Source organism: Siphateles boraxobius, unplaced genomic scaffold, assembly GCF_051911475.1.
Source record: "Siphateles boraxobius isolate OS27281-9 unplaced genomic scaffold, OSU_SipBor_1 41, whole genome shotgun sequence".
In the NCBI taxonomy this organism is placed as follows: Eukaryota; Metazoa; Chordata; class Actinopteri; order Cypriniformes; family Leuciscidae; genus Siphateles; species Siphateles boraxobius.
The window spans coordinates 6,166,936-6,191,902 of record NW_027509042.1 but is presented as its reverse complement, the minus strand read 5'-3'; the positions used below and the strand labels follow the sequence as shown (position 1 = coordinate 6,191,902).

The 24,967-nt window shown below is 38.4% G+C and overlaps 1 protein-coding gene across 6 annotated transcripts in view; it reads right to left on the bottom strand.

The window, feature by feature from the left end:
- Nucleotides 1-435: 435 nt before the first annotated feature.
- magi3b (membrane associated guanylate kinase, WW and PDZ domain containing 3b) overlaps nt 436-24,967 on the bottom strand; it is a 158,580-nt gene continuing 134,048 nt past the window's right edge. For 2 of the 6 annotated variants that reach the window (XM_077198017.1, XM_077198018.1), the window contains 17 exons: nt 24,273-24,352; nt 23,349-23,406; nt 23,146-23,258; nt 19,600-19,794; nt 17,782-18,396; nt 11,782-11,813; nt 10,646-10,805; nt 9,239-9,333; nt 8,918-9,110; nt 8,627-8,806; nt 7,062-7,247; nt 6,521-6,608; nt 6,262-6,367; nt 4,985-5,122; nt 4,535-4,670; nt 4,215-4,299; nt 2,597-3,402 (listed from right to left, as the gene is read on the bottom strand). In XM_077198017.1, coding sequence (XP_077054132.1) covers nt 4,247-4,299; nt 4,535-4,670; nt 4,985-5,122; nt 6,262-6,367; nt 6,521-6,608; nt 7,062-7,247; nt 8,627-8,806; nt 8,918-9,110; nt 9,239-9,333; nt 10,646-10,805; nt 11,782-11,813; nt 17,782-18,396; nt 19,600-19,794; nt 23,146-23,258; nt 23,349-23,406; nt 24,273-24,352 — 2,428 coding nt within the window. In that variant the 3' untranslated portion in view covers nt 2,597-3,402; nt 4,215-4,246. Of the gene's footprint in view, nt 3,403-4,214; nt 4,300-4,534; nt 4,671-4,984; nt 5,123-6,261; nt 6,368-6,520; nt 6,609-7,061; nt 7,260-8,626; nt 8,807-8,917; nt 9,111-9,238; nt 9,334-10,645; nt 10,806-11,781; nt 11,814-17,781; nt 18,397-19,599; nt 19,795-23,145; nt 23,259-23,348; nt 23,407-24,272; nt 24,353-24,967 lie in introns of all 6 variants that reach the window. The other 4 variants (XM_077198014.1, XM_077198015.1, XM_077198016.1 and 1 more) reach the window with 3 other exon arrangements.

The window sequence follows — 24,967 nt, the reverse complement described above, 5'->3', positions numbered from 1 at the left end:
AAAATGTATGTGTATATATACACACACATCTTTTTATATTTTAAGTGTAAGTTAAAGGTAAAACAGGCCTAATTTTCTTAATACAAAAATATTTATAAAATTAAAATAATTTTTAAATTAATTAATTATGCCTTTTAATTCTTCTTATGCTGCACTGTATGTTAAAATAATTGTAACAATTGTAATAATTGTTATAATAATTATAATACTTTTCTATCCATTAAACACACCTTTTGAAATTTCCGTTAAAACATATGACAAGCTACCAATTTCAGATGTAACAAGGAATCTGGAAATATAATGCATTTTAACTTTGGTTACAATTATTTATGAGAAAATATATAATGCATTATAATGTACTGTACATTATGAATACTTTTCTAATGCATTGTACTTCAAGTCTTTAAGTAAAGTGTTACTATATCTCCTTTTGAATTTGAGATGAAATATGACCCCTTTACATCCTTTACGAGGTTCACCCATGTACATTGGCTTTTGGTGGTCATGAATCAAAGGTTGACCAGCATAAAGTAAAGTATAGCTTCATAACTGAGGGCTTGAATTGCTTGCACTGCTTGTCTTCATCTTGAGCAGACTGGACATGCATGTACAGGAAACAAATAAAAGATAAAATAAATATCTACTATATATTCTGATTTCATAGAATATTTAAAAATACATTTGCATGTACCATTTGTTTTGTAACAAGTCAAAACAGTTGCTACAAGGTAAAACTACCACGGTGCTTAGCAATAGCCTGGATCTCTACACCGAAATCAATGTCACAATCTGTTATAGCTACATGTATCTATTCATATACATATTTCAATAAATAAAACATTTGATCATCTTCTTGGTATCTTAAAGCACAAGTTTCTGGTCGTTTGCAGTTATAATATTTGGAGATCAGGGAGTCAAAGACATGGAAGAGAAAGAGAACAGTCTGAAAAGTGCCTGGTAAAGCCCCCAATCATCATAACAGTTCTTATTTACAAGGTTCGGAAACATTGGAGACAACCTGCACGGGTCATGCAACAAAACAAGGAGTTTGTGTGTTTAACTTTGCATGCAGGAAAAAAAAAAAGATTCTTTGTGGTAAGGACGTGCTGTTTTTAACCGAAACAAACTTGCATTGTAGTTTTGATGATTGATGGGGCGTGCCGTGTTCTCTTAAATTGCATAAGGAAGGATTGCATTGTGATGTCAAGAGATTCCTTGTGGTGCTTAATGTCAGCTGGCTTGAAGGAAATTAAAATGGAGCGTTTGACCACAAAGGCTCAGAAATTGCCTGTCCAAGATGATTAATCAATGATCTCCATAAAGCAGTTTGGATGAAGCCTCATGTTGAATCAGTCTGTTTGTATAACAGTGAGACTGCTGATTACAAACATTTATAAATGATTTCAATGAGAAGCTCATGCTGACCACAGTCCAAAGAGAAGGACATGAACATGGTTCACATCATAAGCTACTGTAAGCAGACGTAAGCATGTACGGCCCCTGGATGAGAGACCACCTGGAGAAAAACAAGGTGTAAGGCCAAAAACATATTCGTGGAAAGTATGTGAACAAACGTGTGAATGTTTGGCCTATGCGCTGAAGGTACATATAGAGCTTGCGTTATTGTGGTGGTTATAAACCTCTCTATTCAATCACGTGATAAAGGTAAGATCTTGGGATGTCTGTGCCTTTAAACCAGATTGTTTATTACTCAAATAGCTAGCTTGAAACAAGTCAAGAGCTAAAAGTTGGCATGAAATGAAAATTCATTGACTCATTGACTCAAAGTCATTGACTGCATGCTCCAATTCAGACCTACTTCCATCCAATAAAAATCTGATGGACAGAACCAAGTCCCAGACCAGCATTTGCTTTCTATGGATGCATAATTGCAGTTGAATGACCCACAATTTCAGTAATCGGATAATATTAGAAATTTCCACAACCAGAGTATACTCAAAAAAGTCCTTAAGCTGGTTGTATAAGTTTTTGAGTTTTCTCAACTTGATTTTTTACAGTGTCGGAAACCCGTTAAGAGAAGTTAGGCAATAACATTCTGCACAAGTATGCAAGTTCATGTAACACTGAGTCATTGGACATAGACTAGTAAAGAAAACTCCCTTGAGTACAAGATGTTTAGTCTTGTAGTCAAGGGGCCAATAGTTTTCTTCAAATGTATGTGCCAATAAACCAGATATGTTGTAATTCAGGTAGCTAGCTATAAACATGTCGAAAGTTTACTAACTTGCTCAGCAAGATTATTTTCCCGATGTTGCTCTACCACGACAGCAGACAGTTTCTGCTAATGTTCCTTATAATGCATGAATAACAATGTGTGAAATCTTAGCTAGAAGCGTTAGCATTCACATACATGCATATGTTTCTGGTCCTAAACCTTCTAATCCCAAGCATCCTCAATCTGCTCGCAAACATCTCGCATCACTTCCTCGTGAGTGAGAATGCGCGCATAACTAGGGATCTTCCAAAGGCCATTGTTTAAGGGTCCTGGGTGATCAAACACTAGACTCGCTCTAGTGGTGACTGAAGCTGCATCTGTGGTGACAATGTCGTCATTCCGGTGTTCACTCTCATTTCCTTTTCTTTTGTTTTCATCCTTGTCTGTAATCATTTCCTTCTTGTTTTCTTCCCTTTGATCCTTCAAAGATCCCTTATCCTCTGTTTTTTTGCTCTTCCTGTCTCCCTCCTGTTTTTTCTTCTGATGGGTGCTTCTGAGCTTAGCTTCCCCTATTGGCTCAACCGCTTCATCCTCTACTTTGCTCCTCACTTTTCTCTCGGCTCTCAACCTCTCCTCCCGTTCTTGGGCCTCACTTCGTTTCCTTCCTCTAGATTCCTGTTTTTTCCTCCTTTCAGCATCACTTTTTCTCTGGTCCACGCTCAGTGTCCCCTTCGCACGGCGTTCCTCTTTCTGTCCCTGCGCTTCTCCAATTACCACTTCCTGTCCTTCACGCTTTGACTTCTGGGGGCTGACTGAGCGACTGTGTTGGCAGGACTTTCTGTTCTTGTGGGAGTCTTGAGTGCTTTGTTGCAGATTTTCTTTGTAGCTGCGAGCTTTGTCTTTGTGTTTGGATGGGCTTTTGGGTTTCTCTGTTTCTCCGAGATCAAGGAGATTCTCTGCGGACCGACTCTTGATGCGGCGTTGCTGCGAGACTCTGGAAGAGCTGGTGTTTCGTGGTTTGGCACTTTTCTCCCTCTTGCTGTCTTTAGTGCGAGGATCCTCGCAGGCCAGATCCAAGGAGCCGCGAGAACGGGCAAAGGAGCTTGTCAGGTCTGGCGTTCCCTTCTTCGCTGAGGTGGATGACGGATGAAGGAGAGGAGAACTGAGAGGAATGTTGGAAGTGTTGGATACCGGCGGATCAGGAAGGATAACATCTCCTGTTGAACCTTAGGGTGAAAAGATTTGCAGCTAATTAAAGCCTTATTAAAATGTATCATGATAACCTATTTTATTATGAGTGATTTTGCATACATGTGCTTTATTCCAGAATGCTAGGTTGTTGTTGTTGTCTGCACATGCATTGCTATGTAGTTGAGAGAAAGTTCTGGGTGGTTGCTAGGTGATTGCTCGAGTGTTTTAGGTGGTTATGATGTAATTGCTAGAGTGCTCTATGAGGTTGCTAAGTAATTGCTAGTGTATATATTAGAGCTGCACGATTCTGAATATATCACAATTTTTTTTGTTTCAAAGAGAGATCCCGATTCTGAACAGCCAATTAAACAAAATAACATGTAATTTACTAGAGGCTCTAACAAAATATTAAGCACTGCAGTCAATTTAAAAATGTTTAATTAATATGAATTAATTATAATTTAAAAAAAAGTTTTGAATGAATGATTCAATGACTTGCTCTTAATTTTTTCACTTGTTTCATTACTGTATGAATCAGCGTTTTTGAACGAAACTCTTGAATGAATGATTCAATGAGAATACATTTTTAACAGTCACTTGTCGCCTGGTAATGTAACGATGTAATCGATACATTCGTTATTGGAAGTGCCTATATGATTTTGTCAAAGGTTTAATAGGCAGGTAAATTGTTGTCGTTTAGGAATAAGATTGTGTGGGTTATATAATATTTTAACGATTAATCGTGCAGTTCTAATATATATATAATGTCATATTAATATAAATTTGGACAATAAAGCAAAAAAATAGCAATTAGGAAGCATAGAAAGTATAGTGAAAGTCCCATTACCAAAGAAAAAAGACCTAGAGGAAAAGAGGCTGTTAGTGATGATGTTCCTGGGGGCAGTAACACATTGCAGATGAGCTTACACAACCTGCACAGAAGAGAAAAAAAAGAAAGAAAGAAAGAAAGAAAGAAAGAAAGAAAGAAAGAAAGAAAGAAAGAAAGAAAGAAAGAAAGAAAGAAAGAAAGAAAGAAAGAAAGAAAGAAAGAAAGAAAGAAAGAAAGAGAAAATTGAAGTTAGCAAGTTAACTTGTGTGGTCTTGATGTTCTTACAGTACGCTTATATATCAGCAACAGCAGTATCCTCTGTTTGTGTCATTACTCACTGTTCTCTGATAAGAGGGCTTGTGGTCGCAGTAACAATAGCACTTTGTTTCCTCCAGCTTGGATCAGCTCAATGGCTCTAGTGTGACTGATGCCTTGAGTCTGTTCTCCATTGATCTCCACTACCTGATCCCCTACCTACAGAGACACATTCAGGCGTAAGATCATCAAACTCATGGAAAACATTGTCACCTTCTTATAAGGTTGTACTTCACAGCACTTAAAACAAAAAAGCATTTCTCAAGACATCTGTAAACAACGGTTTGACACATTTTGATTTTGATTTTAAAAAAAGGCGTAGTATTCAGCTTTCCTTAAAAAGCTCCTTAACTTTTTACTACATGTAACTGCACTCTGCAGATGCTTCCCCAAAATTGCTGCAGAAAATGCAAAAAGTCTGCCGATTCCATCCACAATATGTGAGTTATTAAAGAGTGGTGTTCTGTACTGACGTGTATCCTGCCATCTTGTAGAGCGGGGCCGTCCTCAGCCAACCGTAGGATATAGAGGCCCATGTTATACTCTGTTCCCCCTCTCAGACTAAAGCCAAAACCACGAGGACCGCGCTCCAACTCAACCGCAATACAGCCCTAGGTAGAAAATACACACAAAATGCAAATTATTCCAGTGATGGAATGAATATATGAAGTACAGTATAACCCTGGATTAAATTACTTTAGTCTTGGCTTAAATACCTAGTATATGTATAAAGTATGACATATTTTAGGCCTGCATGATATTAGAAAAAACTGACATTGCAATATTTTGCTTTTTCGCAATATATATTGCGATATGACAACAATTTCACCAGATGATTTGAATGACTCTGTTTGTTAAGAATCAATCGTTCTAGGATGATTGGAGTGATTTTGTAGCAGAGCACATCTGCATAGAAAATAATAAACACATTACAAGCAAAGATAATAATAATAAACGGAGCAATTCCAAGAGCGTCCTCGCAGGCACCATAAATACAATAGAACAAAGATACAAATGAAATTAGCAGTGCTTTATGTTTTTTCAATTGAATTATCAAATCTAAAATGACATTGCATTCTTCACTGTATAAATTAAATATAGTCAGTATAATTAATTCATTAATATAATTTACCTTTGTTAAAGCTACAAAAGTGATTTTTCTCTTTCTCTTTTGTAGTCTGATTAACACTGGTGACACAAACAGCTGCGGGTATACTTTAAGATGAATGCACGGATCCAATATAATGATACGCATACGTTTTTTTCTCTCCATTGTTTACAACACATAATCAACTGAAAATACTCAGCATTTTAACTTAATTTTGCGTGCACTTGTCCGTTCAAGCTAAAAAAGAAGCGAAAGAGAACTGAATCCGGTGTTCACGTGCTGTCTGCGCGTCTCTGTGTGCATTCCAGTCTTCTTGAGCTTGGATGTTTAAACAGATAGGACTTTAAAAACACATGCAAATGATAAACTTTCACTCTATGATGTTTAAACTTTGCAATTTATCTGCGTTCCGAACTAGTGGGCTGCTGGACTACGATCCCTATATTGACATCGCACATCCTGTGGTGTGCGCACATCGCAGTATCGATGCTCAAACTATATATCATCCAGCCCTACTATACATAATATACTAGTATATAATTATTTTCATTAAAAAAAAATATTTTGCATCATAAATTACACTAGATGTGATGACTTTAAATAAAGTTTAGGTACAGTTTAAGATATAATTGTGACTCTTACCTGTTTTGAGTTGGTGACACACAATGTTCCCTGTTCACTCATGGGGAGAGCTTTATATTCCGTCCAGATGAGCTCATCCCTGATCTTATCCATATCCAAATTATATCTGCACATAAGTAACATGTATTGTAGATCAGAAGGCAGGGTGGCTTAAATCCTCCATATGTGATTGGAGGTTAATTATATTGGCTTTTATATGAATTTACAACAAATAGGAAATAAGCACATTTATGTTTAAATATGTAATAGTGGACTGCACCTCTCATCCTGAGTGGATTTGAAAATCTTGTGCTGTGGTGCTGGACTTTGTTTGGCCGAGCTTGCACCTGAGGGCGGACCTTTGTACTCTAAACAGCCAATCAAAACAGATTGATTGTCATATGAAATGCTAAACTTCAAGTGTTAAAGTCCTTTTTACCTCTGTATTATAACATACTAATGATAAATACATAAGATCAAGAACATTTTAACTCCAAAAGCCTCTGCCAATTAATGTTTTTTTGTTGTATGATATTCATACCTATGAGCCAACACCAATTAAACATGACAGAGAAAAATGAACTGTGTATTTTCATGCCTTGTATTTGAAATAAGCAAGTAATTGGTCTAAGTGCCCTTTTTAAAACGTTCAATTTAAATATGCATGCATAATTAATATCAAATTCTGCTGTGGATATTAGCATTTTAATTGAAGCTACATCATTGCCCTAGTGTGACAAATCAAAGCATGAGGCACAGGTTGAGAATGCAGGAATATGTACAGCGGCAGTATTTATGAGACATTTCATTATCTCACTCACCATCCTCAGGAACCACGGTGAGCGTGACTGAGTTCCCCGCGTCTTTGATAAGCTGAACAATGTCGTTGTGGGAGAGCTCCACAATGGACTGACTGTTCACAGCGGATATGCGGTCTCCCACATTCAACAATCCGCAGCGGTCAGTTGGACTGCCCTCGATTATTCGACCGATCTTATGAGGAATCACTGCAACACACACTTAGGCAAATCACTTAGCAGAATTAGAATGGCTTGTGTTTTTTTTTTTATAGAAATAATGAATTGATCGTAGGAAATATAACAATTCTGATTCTCAGCAAAACTGCTGGATGGAGCGGAATGGAAGAGAGCGCATGGGTCCCAAAACACTTTAAAAAGTAAAACTAATGTATATTTAACATAACATGCCAAATGGAATGCTGATGACACAAGATGCTCAAAAAACAGCAACAAGTTTTGATACAACTGCCACAGACTTCCATTTACATGTGTATGGGTGTAGCGGTGATAAAAAAGATTAAAGAAACAACTTTGAGATGCAAAATGATAAACATTTAAAGAACAGCACATGGTCAACATGACATTAAACCACCATTATTAAGGTCAAATTAAATGATTAAATTATAAATAAATAAATAATACAACATTTAAAAATAGTTGACTTTACTAGTTGTTGATAGATAAGATAAAATAAAATAAAACTAAATCAAATATTAAAAGTAAATAAAATGTAAGAACTCAGGTAAAATATTTTAATGTTTTTAAAAATTAAATATCCATATATATATATATATATATATATATATATATATATATATATCCTTTTTTTGCCATTTATTTATTTTTAAATTACAAAAAAAACTGTTCTGAATGTGTATTCTAACAATAGTTTTTCAAAATTTGTCTTTTTAAACAATTAATTAAAAACAACCACAAAATTGATTAGCAGTGAAATTCTGGTGAAGGAAACAGTGTCATTAGCCTGACGTCGTCATACTCCGATTCTAGTCAGAATGTGAGTCTGATACTGCTCCACTGGGCTATGATTATGGGGCGTGTTTAAACCGAACCAGGAAAGAAAATGTCTCTGCACTCAAATGGATTGACAAATGCCTTGATTGCGGTTCTCTGTTCCTCTTTTAAAATTAATGCACTGTCTGAATCTTCTATAACAGACGCGATGGCTGAATCTACACATTTAAATTATCAAGCGGCAGCCATTCTTGTTGTAAACGAATTCAACCCAAGCGCTCTTTGGTGACGTGGATAGTTACATTACGGTTGATCATCTGTCCATCATCTTATAAAGCCTGCCCTGACAATTTGATTGGTCCGAACAGCTTTGGTTCAGGCATACTTGCTTCACAACGGATCAAGTCCAGACCGAACTTCCCATCCTCAAATGTTGTGGGTGGGGCTAAGTTCGGCTGGCATCCAGGCTACAGTGTCATAGTATTATGTAGTAAAAAACTGAAGATCACATCAAATATTAGTATATAACCGTTCTGAATGAGAACCGGTTCTTGATTCCAAATCCTAGTAATATAAAAATGTTGTGGTAATAATGTCAATGAATCTGCTGTTACCTCCAGGTGGCGGTTTGCTCTTTGAGGTGAGAATGACAAATCCAAAGCCCTCATTATCTTTACGATGGAGTGTGATATCAAATGACTCCTGGTCCTTGACACTTGGCACCTGGATACGGGGAAGCCGAGGTGAGCCATTCACAAGTGTCATTGCCCCGCTCCCAACATCCACTGTGGCATCTATAGAGCAGAAGATTACACAGACTGACCTTTAATGAAAGCTATTCGGGCAGTTAATTACACTCCAGCACTGGTTTTTATGTCTAAGGCATGTCAGTCAGCAGTGCTCACCTCTGTAAATGACCTTCCTGCGCACTGAAAGAAGCACTTGTCCGTTACATGCTGCGTTAGTCATCAGATCCAGAACTTGTTTGTGAGATTTCCCCTTTACAATGATGCCATCGATGCCAACGAGCTCATCTCCGGCCCTCAGACGGCCTTCCTTCTCCGCCGCCCCCTGGGGAATGATGGCACCGATGTAGACCTAATGAAATTAGACGGATAGCTCATTTTAGAGCTAAGACACAAAGTCGATCTGCTAATAAATCACATAAATACAGTCCATGTATACAAATATTTAGTAATCTGGTTACAGAAGTATGAAGGACTTACTGGTTGTTCTGAGCCCTCTCCCCCAAGCACACGGAAGCCAAAGCCTGTGTCCTGATCTCGCTTAATGAACACGTCCAACTCCTTAGAGTATGGTGCTGCATAACAATAGGCAGATTTACATGGAGGTATGATAAATAAATTGGAATCAACCATATTCATCAATTCATCACAAAAAAGTAAAAACAATTCAATTGAACACAGACTTTTTCTGTGTCTCTGCATTCAGGTCAAAAAAATTAAAAGGATAGTTCTGATCAAATGCTGATATTAACTTTTTCCTTGCTATTGACAAAAAATTTCGGCTGTCTGTGTTTTCACTGTTAAATGGTAGGGGGCGCTATGACACCCTCTGAAAGAGTACTGAATCTCCAGATCAAAACACAGGCGAAAAAGAAGCAGAAACAAGCGATAGCATATAAGGAGATGGATTATGTAAAACAACACAATCATCTACATTAAACAGCATATAAATCAAAACTGCCTAACGTTGCCGAATGAAATGTCGACCCAGGATGAGTTCTAGCACCGTGCAACCTTAGGACTCAATCTACTCCATCTATCTTTTGTTCATCGTTCTAAATCCGATCCAGATGTAGTCTTTGAAAAAAAGAAAAGATTTTCTCAGCTTTTTGCTCAAAATGTTGCTTTTTTACGAAACTTACCCACATTCAAGTGTTAATAAAAAAATAATGCATGTTCCAATATTCATGCAACAAAATATTCTGGCGGGCATGAAAATTTTGTGAAAATGATCAAAAATGCTGGCGGTGGCTCGCAACTTTCTTAAAAAAACACTGTCGGAGAAAGAGAGAAGTAGTTGCTCTTTTCCATGCCATAGTGGTTGGTGACTGTAAAGTTTCAAATGCACAAAAAAGTACCATAAAGATATCTTCCAAAGTATAAAAAGTCTTCCAAAGCCCTTCAATAACGTACAAAATTTAAATTAATTGAAAATCTTCTACTCATAAATCTGTTAATCCTGGTGCAATATATGCAAGAACAATACATCTGCCCACAGCTCTTGTTTGTATCATGATTTGAACAGTGTTCCTCAGTGTTTTGTTCTTTTTGTCACCACTTTCGTTGTAAGACCAGGATGACCACATTGTAAAATTTTATTTTTATTTTGTTTTTGTGAACAACATTTTGTTAACAAGATTTGAATATGATGACAGAATTTATTTTTGGATGAACAATACCTTTAAAAACGAAGTGTTATATATATATTGAAAATATCTTTATTCTAAAATATTTAATTTTATTTTTATTTTTTTATTAATATTATTTTTTTATTTTCCCATAACTTCAATCCTGGCTGGGGACCCACCTACCAGAATGTTTTCAACATCATGGTGCTGTAACATAAAAGAGTTTCCTCCTTGCTGTCTCAGTTCAGCAGAGACTCACCTATGCTCTCCGGCAAAGCTTTGGGCTTGCTGTAGTGGAGGGAAGCGTCTTGTTTTGGAGAGCTACATGGCAGTGTGTTTGAGTGATAGGTCAAAGCCTGGGGAACCATGATGTCATGGCAACGGTCCAGAGTCTCAGTACTGGCACTCATCCCCGGTCTCTGTTGGAATACAAGGGGAATAAAACATGTTTTAATAGCACTTCACACAGTGACTCGCAGAGTGAACATAGATATGGACCTGAACAAGCAACATTTAAAACAGATTGCTGGGTGTGTCTTTTGAGAGAATGCAAGCATGTGTATACAGATAGACTACAGAAACATTGTTATTGTTGGATCTTGCCTTCATGGTCTGGTAAGCAGAAAAAAAATTCATATGCGAATACAGTTTCCACTTTAAGAGTGACACTGAAAAACAGTGTATTTCACGAAACCCATAGGAAAATGAAGCCCAACACGCCCATAATATTAATGTTTTTGCTTTTGGTCAAGTTACAGGATTTTTAAAGCATTACATTTTTAGCAACTACATTTTTACATTTACTGTAGAAAATGTAAGTGATGTTGTCCACACAAAACTCACCACCATGATATTAATTTGGTTACTAAGATGTCCTAGATGTTTGTAGGTGGTTTCTAGGGTGTTCTGCGTGGTTGCTAGGGTATTTCTATGGTGTTTGGGTGGTTGTTAGGTGTTTTGTTGTTACTGTTTTTTTGTGGTTACTACAAGGTGGTTTCTATAGTGTCTTGGGTGTTTGATAACTGCTTTTTATGGTTTCTACGGTATTTTAGTTGGTTGCTATGGTGTTTCTACGGTGTTTTGGGTGGTTGCTAGGGGATTCCTATTGTGTTCTTGGTGGTTGTTAGGTGTTTTCTTGTTTTTTTGTATGTTTACTACAAGGTTGTTTCTATAGTGTCCTGGGTTTTAAATAACTACTTCTTATGGTTTCTAAGGTATTTTAGGTGGTTGCTAGGGCGTTTCTAAGTTGCTCTAAGTGGTTTCTATGTTAATAGAACCAGCAATAATTTAGACGAAATTTCATAAGCACAAACAAAATTTTCTGCCTTTTTCTCAGTTCTACAAGGTCATTATCACCTCTAAATCACCTCTAAATAAATCTATTATCATACTCACAGGTCGTAAACTCTTCACTGGTGATGTATGACCTAGAAACAGAAAAAAGGCAAATGAGAGTCATACAGATGGGAAAAAAAACAGTAACTCATTACTGAGAAAGTTTCTAGCCTTATTATAATGACAGCACTTCATGGTTGTTGCCTCTCAAACATGAAAAAGGCATGAGAATACATTGTTTCTACATTATTAATTCACATCCATCTAACTAAAAAGCTACTCAAGGAGGAAACGTCATTCAAGTGCTTTAAAGTGGGGTGTTTCCTGAGCCAATTCCGAGCTGAGTTAATCATGACACATGCATCATCCAGGAGCCATTAAAGATGGATAAAATAAATGTACATAAGAGAAAATGATGATAGATACTACACATGAATTCTCCAGGGAGAGAGACATTGCAAATGACAGAAGTCATGCATAAAACAATGACGCAGATACACTTCCATCTGTCAATTCAGAACCCACGCCGTTTATTCATTCCCTTTGTTTTCTCTGTCTTTCTCTTGATTCGTGTGATTTCCACTGAATTTAACGGCTAAACCATGAATGACGCAACTCACTCAAGTCTTTGAGCGTTAATTGAACTGATTAAAGCATTGTCTCATTTCCCCCCTCCCTGTTTCGTTCAGCAGACAATAAATCCTCACCAAACTCTTTGCAGACACATCCTGAAATTCTCCTGCCCTGTAATCTAGACTCATTTCCCAAATTCCAAGCCAACCCCACAGTGTGTCAGAAGCAACGGTCCATCATTCTTACATAATGTCTTCCTGAGAGACAGAAACACAGCCCGAGTATGATCAGTGAGCGTGGAGGAGAGGAGAACAAGTGTGGCTAAAATGTAAAATTATGAAGAGGGAAGAGAATGGAAATGATTTCTCACCTGCTGAAAAATGGAGAGATAAAAAAAAGAGAGACAAAAGGGGAAAGAGCCTTTTGTGCAATTCCCTGCTGAAAAGACCAGCATACTGGAGCTGCTCACCAGTATACAGATGCCAGTTGTTTTCTGAGAAATGTACAAATATTAAGTGAAGTGCATATTTAAAATAAGGGGGAAAAATCTGACAATGGGGGTAGAATTCAATTCAACTTAATTTAAAGAGAAAACAAGTTGATTTTTCTTACCCCTTTGGCAGATTGTTTTACATTTATTTATTAAAAAACATAATAATGTTGATGTATTTATCAGAAAACAAAACTGCGAACACTGATCATTTTATTATCAGTGTCAGGTAAGAGTAAGATATTTGTCTAGATTTCTCTGCTCATTTATGCTGGTTTGTTATAAACATCCACTGCTATAAACTCATTTACTAAATTATATCAACAAATAATAAATTAGAAGACATATACTTACAAGTGATGCACACAAGCACAGTATATGACCTTCTATAACGCCCATATATAGAAAACACACACTACCACCTCTGTAATAAACACGTCACCGAGATGTAGTCCCGTCCGAATCAGTACATAAAATCACAGACATTGACTCAAATGATTAGAATTTTTACTCAAACGCGAATAGGGCTTAAGAAAGTGACTTTTTGCAGTGTACTCTTCTAAGAATTTGGAATTAAATACATTTTTCAATTTCTGAATTTTGATTGAATTTAAATTAGTAAACATGATACAGAATTTGAATTTAAAGAAGTAACAATAAAATGTATGTAACTGCAATAAGTGTAATGTTACTAAAAAGAAGACGTATTGAATGATGGCTTGACAAAGGCTTGTCTGAAAGAATAAATAGTTCCCTTTCAAGGGAACTTCGAGCTGCGTCAAACGCTGCGGGAACGCCCCTGCGTTGTGCGTCATGAAGCACGTATGGAATCAGCCCAATGGAGAGATGAAACGTCATAGGCGGGTGACGTCATCGACCAGGAAACTATAAAGCACCCCAAAAACACAAGCGCATTAGCTTCTGTGCTTTCAGTCGCGCTACATGTGAATCTGTCCCTGTGTGATATTGTCTGTCTTACATACCCTGCACCACACAAACAATTTATCCCTATATATATATATATTGAGAGATTATGGCGGACGAACAGCAGTTTAGAAAGTGTGTTCCTCCCTGCTCGCGTTATTTAACGAGCGGGGATACACATGATCTTTGTGTTGTTTGTTTGGGAGTTCAGCATGCCCAGTTTGCTCTCGAGGGAGCAGACTGTGAGCATTGCGAGCGTTTGCCGTTAAGGACGCTCCGCTCCCGCCGATCGCTCTTTGAGGAGAGCGGTTCGGTGCGCGCTCCCCGCGGTTCGGGTCCCGCTTCTGCCGAGGCAGAGCGGCGGCGCTTATCGTGGGGATCGCAGATGGATCTCACAGCGGGGTTTGAGACGGGCTCTGCCTTATCTCTCCCTTCACCTGTGAGATCCAGTGCCTCAGTCCCGGGTTCGGAAGCACGCGCTGCGGTTTCTTCCGCTCGGGCTGAGGCACCAATGCTGCAGCTATCCAGTTCTGAGGAACTTGATGTTGTTAGTGTTGAGGGAGATGTGGAGGATTCGCCACCCCACACTCCTGAGAGTGATGAGCTTATGGAGGTGTTAACAAGAGCTGTTGAAAAACTTAATATTGAATGGCCAGTGACTAGACAGGAGTCTGTTTCTAAATCAAAGTTGGATGAGAGATTTTTGCCGTCACGTGTGCAGCCTCCACGCCGGTGCCTGCCGTTTTTCCATGATCTCCACACCGAGGTGTCGAAATCATGGAGAAAACCGGTGTCATATAGAGTGTTTAGTCCCCAGACTTCAACATACGCTAATGTTATGGGAGCCAAGGCTCATGGTTATGGTGCTTTGCCTCGTGTGGAAGAGACGCTTGCGAGCCATCTCTCCCCCGAAGCAGCATCATCTTTTAAGGCACCGGCATTACCCACCAAGCCTTTAAGAAACACTTCGGCTTTGGTGGGTAAAGCATATTCGGCAGCAGGTCAGGCTGCGTCATGTCTGCATACTATGTCAATCTTGCAGGCATACCAGGCTGATCTGCTAAGGGACATGAGTGAGAGTGAGGAGGTCAGTACTGACGTAGTTCGCGAACTGCGTCAGGCTGCTGATTTATCCCTGCGTGCCACCAGAGAATCGGCCAAATTAATGGGTCGTTCTATGGCAGCTCTGGTGGCCGCAGAAAGACATTTGTGGTTAAATCAGACTAATATTAAAGAGAGAGAAAAAGCTTTTCTTTTAGATGCTCCTCTTTCTCCCATGGGGTTGTTTGGTGATGCTGTGAATTCAGTTATCGATAAATTCCAAGAAGAAAAGAAACAAACTGCAGCTTTTAAAAAGTTTCTTCCCCTTAAAGTTCATGTCCCTGGGGCTGCTGGGCGGGTCACCCCCGCCCAGAATTGTGGAAACTGTGGGCTTGGCCTCTGAGGGGCCCCAGCTCATAGACATTCTTAACTCCAGAGCTCCATCCACGAGGAAGCTTTATGCCTTGAAGTGGAAACTTTTCACTTCTTGGTGTGGAGAACACCTGCAGGACCCAGTTAACTGCCCAGTGGGTGCAGTGCTGGAATTCCTGCAGGAGCGCTTCTCCACAGGGTTATCCCCCTCCACACTAAAGGTGTATGTAGCGGCACTAGCTGCTTACCACGTCCCTTTCAGTGGAGTTTCTCTTGGGAGACACCCGCTTATAACTCGTTTCCTCCGTGGCACTTTGAGGCTGAGGCCAGCAGTTCGTACGAGGGTGCCGACTTGGGATCTGGCCATTGTATTAGAAGGTCTTTCCCTAGCTCCTTTTGAACCTATCGAAGAAGTTCCCGAGAAGTTTCTCACTTTTAAGACTATCTTTTTGCTTGCTATCTCTTCACTAAAAAGAATCGGAGATTTGCAGGCTCTGTCGGTTTCACCCTCGTGCCTGGAATTTGCACCTGGCATGGTTAAAGCTTTTCTGCATCCTAGACCAGGTTACGTTCCTAAGGTTCCTACTAATATTGTTAGACCTACGGTTCTGCAGGCTTTCTGTCCTCCTCCATTTATGTCATCGGACCAGGAGAAACTTAATTCACTCTGCCCTGTTAGGGCATTAGACGCTTATGTCCACAGAGCTGCCCTGTGGAGGAAATCAGAACAACTTTTTGTATGTTTCGGGCCACCCAGGAAAGGGTGTCCGGCGTCTAAACAGAGAATGAGCAAGTGGGTGGTTGAGGCTATCTCACTTGCTTATGAGTCGGCTGGCCAGCCTTCACCTTTGGTTGTCCGAGCTCACTCTACCAGGAGTATGGCTGCTTCTAAAGCTCTTTTGTCGGGGGTTTCCCTGAGTGATGTTTGTGATGCGGCTGGATGGTCTTCACCGCATACTTTTATTAAGTTCTATGACCTAGACTTAAGCTCTACCCCTGGGGCACAGGTGCTCTCGTCCTCTGTGCGCTAGTCTCACATGACGGTCATTTGGTCCTATGGCGACGTGGGTATTCGCGTTCCCGCAGCGTTTGACGCAGCTCGAAGTTCCCTTGAAAGGGAACGTCTCGGTTACGTATGTAACCCTAGTTCCCTGATAGGGAACGAGACGCTGCGTCGCTCCGCCATACTCCCGGCACTCCCGTTAGCGCTTCCTTCAAGCCTATCAGAAGCTAATGCGCTTGTGTTTTTGGGGTGCTTTATAGTTTCCTGGTCGATGACGTCACCCGCCTATGACGTTTCATCTCTCCATTGGGCTGATTCCATACGTGCTTCATGACGCACAACGCAGGGGCGTTCCCGCAGCGTTTGACGCAGCGTCTCGTTCCCTATCAGGGAACTAGGGTTACATACGTAACCGAGACGTTATTCATTTCCGCATTTATATTCACTTCATGCTTGTCAAAGTTAAAATCTTTAAAGTCTTTTCAGCAGGGTTTTTACTAGGAATGCTTAAGATCCGTTTTGAGTGTGTGTGTGTGTGTGTATGATGGAGAGCGGAGGAAAGTATTAGTTTGAAAGTGTACAAAATACCAACTAATAAAAATAAATAAAGATTTCATAAAAGATAAGACCCCTTGAAATTGTTAATGGTCACCATATGCCTACCTACTATGGCTACACTACCTAAACTCTTTAACTACCCAAAGGCCCAAAACATACTCTACACAAGAACATTTACATTGATGCATTTGGCTGACACGTTTATCCAAAGTGACTTACATTGCAATCAAGCTGCTTTTCATTTGTTTCAGTTCAGGTATGAATTTTGTGATTTAACCCACCAGGGGTGGTGATGGCGCAGTGGATAAGACACATGCCTTTGGTGTGAGAGACCCGGGTTCGAATCCACTGTGAGACACCAATGTGTTCCTGAGCAAGACACTTAACACCTAATTGCTCCAGAGGCGTGCGACCTCTGACATACATAGCAATTGTAAGTTGCTTTGGATAAAAGCGTCTGCTAAATGAATAAATGTAAAACCATGTATATTCAGTATTCATTACTTCAATGAGCTCATTGTTTCTGCCTTAAATTATTAATTTGTTTAACTTAATACATCTTACATTTTTATTCGTTTAGCATTTTATCTTTAGCTAACTGTGATTTTGTATATGTACATTTCTGAAATACATAACTTAGACAGTCACCTCTGAAAACAGATCACTCTAAATTGTAATATGGACTCATGCATTATCTGTAAATTATCTGCTTTGAAACAATGTGTATTGTGAAAAGCACTGTACAAATAAACGTGAATTGAATTGAATGTTCTCTAAAGCTGTCTGAAACGATCTGTATTGTGAAAAGTGCTACACAAATAAACATGAGTTCCCTGGGCATCAAACCTAGTGTTGTAGTCCCATGCTTTATTGTTTAAGCTACAGGAATATTATGCAAAGGATTCTAGCTGCGTTTTACATTATGCTGTGTTTTGTGTTAGAATGCATGTCATAATGCAAAAGAAATGGGCATTGCATTCTCAGTATCGCCGCAAGAGCCACCATTAGTGTAAACTTTCGGCTTCTTCTGTTTGTGTAGTCCATGTGTATGGCCTAAACAGATCAGCGGGATGTTCCATACACCCTCCTGCTCTCTTACCTCCTCTCAACACCAACAGATTCACCTCGCTCCCCACAGGGAGGTCCTTCAGTATATCCACCACCTGCACATGGCTCAGCGTTTGCACATTTTGCCTGTTAATCTCCTTTATCACGTCTCCTTTCAGCAGTCCTCGGCACCACTGCTCATCCAGGATCATTTTCACCTTCTGCCCCAACGGACAGTCTGCAATGGCAAAGCCAAATCCTCCAGGCCCCTTCACGATTGGAACGGTCACCAGCTCCGGTTGCAGCATCCCCGTCTCTGGCTTATCGTTGGCACTGATGCCTCCCGGAAGCGCAGTGACCACCGGCCGCCCGTTGGCGTCTGTGGTTACATAGTGAAGCTCTTGGGAGGAACCGTGGAGGGCGTCACCTTTGACCAGCAGCGGCTGGCCATTGATGAGGGGTACAGCGGTTACGATCTCTCCTGTCGGAGGGGGAGGAGGAGGAGGAAGGTCCTCGCTGTCCGCGTTCACGTCAGGGGGGAGCAAGTATCCGTGACAGAGGACCATGTCCACGTACTGGTTAATTGGGATGCACTGGAACATGTGGACCACGTCAGCATGCGTCTTGCCCAAGACAAGTGTGCCGTTGATTTCCACAATAACATCACCTTGGATTAGAATAGAGAAAATTTGACAGCATGGGAATGAGTAAAGAAAGAACTGAAGAAAAGAATCATTACAAAGTGGATGAACACCTTTTCTAATACATTTGTGCTTTTGAAAGATAATAGATAAAAGAAATAGTTCGAAAATTGAAAATTCTTTCATTATTTATTCAGCCTTATGTTGTTCCAAACCTGTATATTTCTCTATGAATCTTTGATGATTTTTTTCAAACAGATCTTTTTTATTTACACATCTGATAAGCTACAAAAATGACAGACACACCAAGCAGTCTGTGTGACTTATGTGGCATATTCCAGGTTTTTTAGAATGGGATCAGTGAATGAATTATTCTATTCAATTGGTTTATTTTCAATGAATCAGCAGATCCAGTTCATGAATCAGACTTTTTCTTTTTTTCACTCATGGACTCAATGATCCACAGTAGTTCTCTAGATAACAGCTCACTGGAATTTAATATTATGAGTGAATAAGGACGTAAATTTCAGACTGTTTTGGTTATCATGTGGAGTCAGCATACTTTTATAAAGGTTTTTGGGATCTTACCACTGTGATCACAATGAACTGTTGCTATATGTAACCAAGTGTTTTTCTTTAACTAAAACTAAATTTAAATATGTATATATTTTCTATAGAAATATATAAATATTAGATGAAAAAATTTAAACTAAACAAAAGTCAGGAAAGTTGCATTGGCAACTAACTGAAATAAGTTGAAGCACTAAAATTGCTAATTAGAAATAAATAAACTATAGCCAACCTACAGTAATATTGGAAAATAAAACTATAAAACTGACAAAAGCACATGACAAAATTACCAAAAGTTACACTAAAATTACAATTAAAACTGAAAATATAAAACTAAAAGCTAATTCAAAATATTCATAAAAATATGATATCATATAAATAATACTAAAAACAAGACTGTTATAGAAAAAAGATTCTTCAAAATATCAAACTTTTTATATTACAAAAAAATAATATCATATGGTTTTGGAGCAATATGAAGGTGAGTAAATAAAGCCATCATTGAAGGTAAACGGTGTAGCTCTTTATTGTGAACATACTTCTCCTGGCCCAGTTTAACAATTATAATTAAGTCACACATAGGTTAACTTTCTAATAATCCATAATGTGAATTGTGGATGTTTCCCTAAACACCTTTTACCAAACTAGGCATCACTCACCAGAGGCCATCTTGTTGTCCTGTGCGGCGGGGCCATCAGAGAGAACGTTCTTCACCTGCAGGAACTCATCAGGTCGGTCTCCACCAATGATGGTGAAACCAAACCCCTGCTGGCTCTTCCTGAGAGCCGTGTGATACAGCTCCCCCTTCAGCTGGGTGGGGTCCCGCGTGAATCCAGGCGTACCAGCCGCTCCACCTACAGAGACAGAAGAGTAGAAGAACATCTGTGATGACTTCACATCAAATATGAACAAAGACGAAACTGTAAACAACTAGACATTGATATAGTAGATGTGTTTGATATATACAAGCAACAAATACACCACATGAAATGCTGTTAAACATGTTTTCAAAATGTATGACAGATCCATAAATAATGTGTGAAGTCCACAAACAAAACGCACACATTTACTTTTTTCTATTATTTTCCTAATATCAGTAACCAAAGCCCATTATGGGATACTTTCACTAATATGGTAAAAAAAACAGACCTGAAACATAAATTAGACTTTTATCTTTTTGAACAAATAGAAAAGAGATGCCTAATGGACCATTAACCTCAGGAGGTCAAATTAAATGGTTTTATTTTCTATCAATTTTATATGAGGTTTGCACTTTTGTATATAAATTGTAGATTTTGTTTTAGAAAATGAAAGACACTATATAAATGGGTAACAGGGTTAAAAAATGAACCTTAATTCAAATGTAATTAGGATTTATATAACTTATTTGCCTCAATTAAACGCATACGCTTTTATATGCATTTTTACATTTTATGTGCATCTTGGTGTTTTTTATCTAGTGGTTTCCTAAAAATAGGTGGATTCCTCAAAAAAATAAGGAAATGGTTGAGATGATTCATTTGCCTTTCCACGGTACTGCTTCATGTGCAGCAAATTTTAAGTGCCACTAGATAATTTGCAAAAAACTTTGTGAAATTTCTAGACAGACAGACAGACAGACAGACAGACAGACAGACAGACAGACAGACAGACAGACAGACAGACAGACAGACAGACAGACAGACAGACAGACAGATAGATAGATAGATAGATAGATAGATAGATAGATAGATAGATAGATAGATAGATAGATAGATAGATAGATAGATAGATTCCATGAAACCATCATTTATTTGAGCAAGAATCTCCTATGTATGACTGATATGTAATTTAAACAGCAAATCATTCCAAACATCTGGCGTAGTAAACATAACCATTAACAACTCTCTCTTTGACAGCGTAGACAGGAACATTTACCATTAGCGACTCAACCTCAAGTACTCTTACTGAGGGAGTGCATTGGATAACCTTCATAAACTTTCATCACTAGGGTGTGGAGTTTTCTAGCTAATGTTCCACTGCTGTAAGCGAAAGTTATAGGGGAAACTGTTTGTGTTTTACTCCCATGACTGCGCTGACGCACATGTTTTGTACTTCCTTTCAGGAAAGATAGAAACAGTTTGCCAAGTCACCAGTGAAGTTTAGAAGACAGTGAGCATCACACTGTTTTGATGAGATATTATATCGCTGAAAAATAAAAGAAGAATCATACTGAGCAAAAAGAAGCTTGGGTTGTGTGTGTGTGTGTGTGTATGTGTCATGAGAGAGAATGTACATGTGTGCTTTGACTGCATGTGCTGTAATGACAGCTGAGAATCTCTATTACTGGGAGGAAGGCCAATCAAAACATTGATTTAGCCATTTTGACAGGACAGATTAGAGAAAAGAGAGGAAATGATGATTGTGTGTGTGTGTGGGGGGGGGGGGGGGTGTAGTACTGTTGAAAGAGTTGAGCATGCCACATCCCTTAATCAAAAGTAACTTTAGTTGTCGGTTAGTGCCACCTATTGTAACTGCAACCTATTGTTAGTCCGCTTGGCTTAATCGTTATATTAATAGAATATGAAAATATATGAATATGTATTATTATGTATTAATAATAAAACAATCAGTGTTATGATATGAATATTTTTGTTTTAACATTCTAAATATTAGTATAATAATTAAATAGGTTATATAAAATACATATAAATCACAAATAATGTATATTTATTTTATTCATACTACCACTCAAAAGTTAGGGATCAGTAAGTTTTTCTATTGTTTATGAAAGAAGTCTCTTCTGCTCACCAAGGCTGCATTTCTTTTTCAAAAAATACAGTAAAACATTAATATTGTGAAATATTATTATATATAATACATTATATATATTCTATTTTAATTTATTTTTAAATGTAATTTATTTAATTTTCAGCATTCTTAATCCAGTCTTCAGTGTCACATGGTCCTTCAGAAATAATTCTAATATGCTGATTTGATGCTCAAGAAACATTTCTTATTATTATCAATGTTAAAAACAGCTGTGCTGCTTAATAGATTTGTGGAAACCGTATTTTCAAGGATTCTTTGATAAATAGAAACAGCATTTATTTGAAATGGAAATATTTTATAAAATCATAAATTTCTGCACTGTCATTTTTGATCAATTTAATGTATCCTTGCTGAATAAATCTATTAATTTTTGAATAAAGATAACTGACCCCAAACTTTTGAACGGTACTGTAATATAATAAATACTATGGTAATATTTAGAAACTGTAAAAAATTAGGAACGTCACAACATTTGCAAAAGGTTTTTAACGGTAAAAAAATAAATATACTATTCAAAATTGATAAAACACTTTTTGGATGTGAGGGATAACTGAGTTTATACATCCACTAAAATCATGTTGGTGAACATATTTCTGAGAAAGCTCTAGCATCATGTATCTGTAGATGACACTTGATTGGCGTTTTTTTTATCAAATGCAATAAAACTTGTCTCTCCACTGCCATGGTAACTGACCGTTTCAGTGAAGTAAAAGAAAATGTGCTTTCCCTTGTCCTTCCCTCAACCCATAATGACTGAATAGAGGGTCTATTTTACACTAGGCTCCATCCAATCAAGGCCCTCAGACTCATGTGTCATCCTTTTCCCTGCTGTTACTGTCATCTTTGCTTCGATAACCACAGTTCACTTCAGTAGATATGGATTTACTGGCCCGAATGGACAGTAGTCCCTGTTTCCAGAAATTCAGAATGAATATGAAGCAGTAAAGCCATGTTTTAGAGAGGGACTGATCAAAGAGAGGCAATGTGAATGCGTGATGGATGCTCTAATGTTCTCTTTTATGTTAATGCAGCCTGTGATGTGCTGCAAAGCAATCTCTATAACATTTATATCCCCATTCATTCACCCTAAAACAGCACTCTCTCCTCCTCAGGTTTTTTTTTTTGCGCACATGCTCAAACACATCTATAATGCATCCAGTGTAATGGAAGAATCTTTAATTAATCATATTGAGAATGGCAGATGACTCACTGTTCTTTAATCTTATCTTTCTGTCCTCTTTCCCTCATATACACAATCATTCAAACAGTGAGCAGCCCGTGTGTTTGTCTCCGGGCTGCTGTCGGGAAATTCGAACATGCTGAGTGTCTTTGCTGTTTCCTTTACACTCATAAACTCAGTTAAAATTCACAGATGGGGAGGTGTGCGCTTGTACCTGGAGGAGGTGCTGCCCTCTGCTGGGTCTGGGTTGCGACTGCAGTGTCCAAACCCAGTTTCCTCTTGGCCTCCAGAACCGGATTTTCGAACTGGGTTCTCTGGTTTACGTGACTGAGGAAGACCAGGGAAACTTTGTAAGTACATCGCTAACCTATACTTTAATAAGCATTCAAAAAAATACAATCATATCATAACACTTACTCAACGTAGTACGTGCCGTACTGCGGGTCATCAATCTCCTCCCATCCGTACGGAAGTTCTGATGATGAAGGAATAAGAGGATTGTGTTTATATGCAAATCCACACAAACGCACGCTTCTGGCTGCCACTACATCATTAATAACAGCATGCAGCATTTTAAAGGGGTCATATCATGAAGAATCAAATTTCCTTGGTCTTTTGAATGTAAAAATACTCTGAACTTTCATAGGTTAGCCAATCATAACAAAGCTACGGTGTTTTTACCTAAAAGTAAATAAATGACTATTTTTGTTTAGTGCAAAAATGTCACGTTAACTAACATTATAGTATATTGACTTTTGAGGGGGGAGGTGGGGATAATTAAATAAATAAAAATGACTGAAAACATTCATAAATGAAATGTGTGTGTGTGTGTGTGTGTGTGTGTTTGTGTGTGTGTGTGTGTGTGTGTGTGTGTGTGTGTGTGTGTGTGTGTGTGTGTGTGTGTGTGTGTGTGTGTGTGTGTGTGTGTGTGTGTGTGTGTGTGTGTGCGTGTGTGTGTATCCCCTCTGCTGTACGTACATTATGCCCAAATGAACTAATGAGGAGAAAAAAAAAAGCTGTTCACGCTACAGAGAGCTTCACACACACTCAAAGAAAAGTATTGTGCACCAGTGAGCATATAGCACAGGACTATAAAACTCGCTTAAAAGAGCGGCTACATTTTGTTAGACATCATGTGTGCTTATGTGTGCATGTGAAAAGACAAGAGGAAGTGAATGCATTCAGATGAGGTTATGCAATCATGCCCTCTGCTATGTGTGCCGGCATGTGAATGTGGAAGGCTGCACACATCTGATAGAATGCAATTGAATTTCTATTTGCATATGCATGTATCTGTCATACAGGAGCTTCATGTGTAAATGTGTAGATGCAATGATTCACCTCCATCCTCACACTTTTCAGGGAGCTTAGCTTTTTTGACCAGCCGGGGGTCCAACCACGTAGTCGACTTTGTGTTGTGGCTATGAAACAAACAAAAAAATGTAATTAGCTAAAATACCTGTAAATATAACTCAAATTACAACCTAACACCCCAACTCACCAAAATTTTGCTAGACTGTTTTGTTCTTTTGTTTTGTTTATTAAAATAAAGTAGGCTGCTACTTTCAGCTAATGAACCTTCATGAACTGATTAATCGCTAGCATCGAATGTTCACTGATGCAAATGAGTTACGTTATTAAATCGAAACCGCAGAAATACTATATTTTAAAATGTATGCTATCATAATTAGTTAATTCATTGTTATGAATAGATCAATTAGTCGATTAATTCAATGTTAGTGCTTTTTATCAATAATTGTATTATTTAGGTCTATTTTTCTCATTGCATTAACTTAAAAGTTTGAGAACTGCTGATTTGGGCTAATGTGATGCATCAAAGAAAGTCGCATTACAAAGTCGTGGCAGGTCAAAGAGTGTGAGATTTTTAATGGACTGTAGTTATGAGTCTTATAAACTGAACTGGAAAATGTTTGGAACCGCTAAAATATTTATGATTGCGACCCCAAACGCACACACAGAAACAGAACTTTGACTCTGTTCTTTAAAGAGCATCTAGGCCACACTGCAAGCTATAT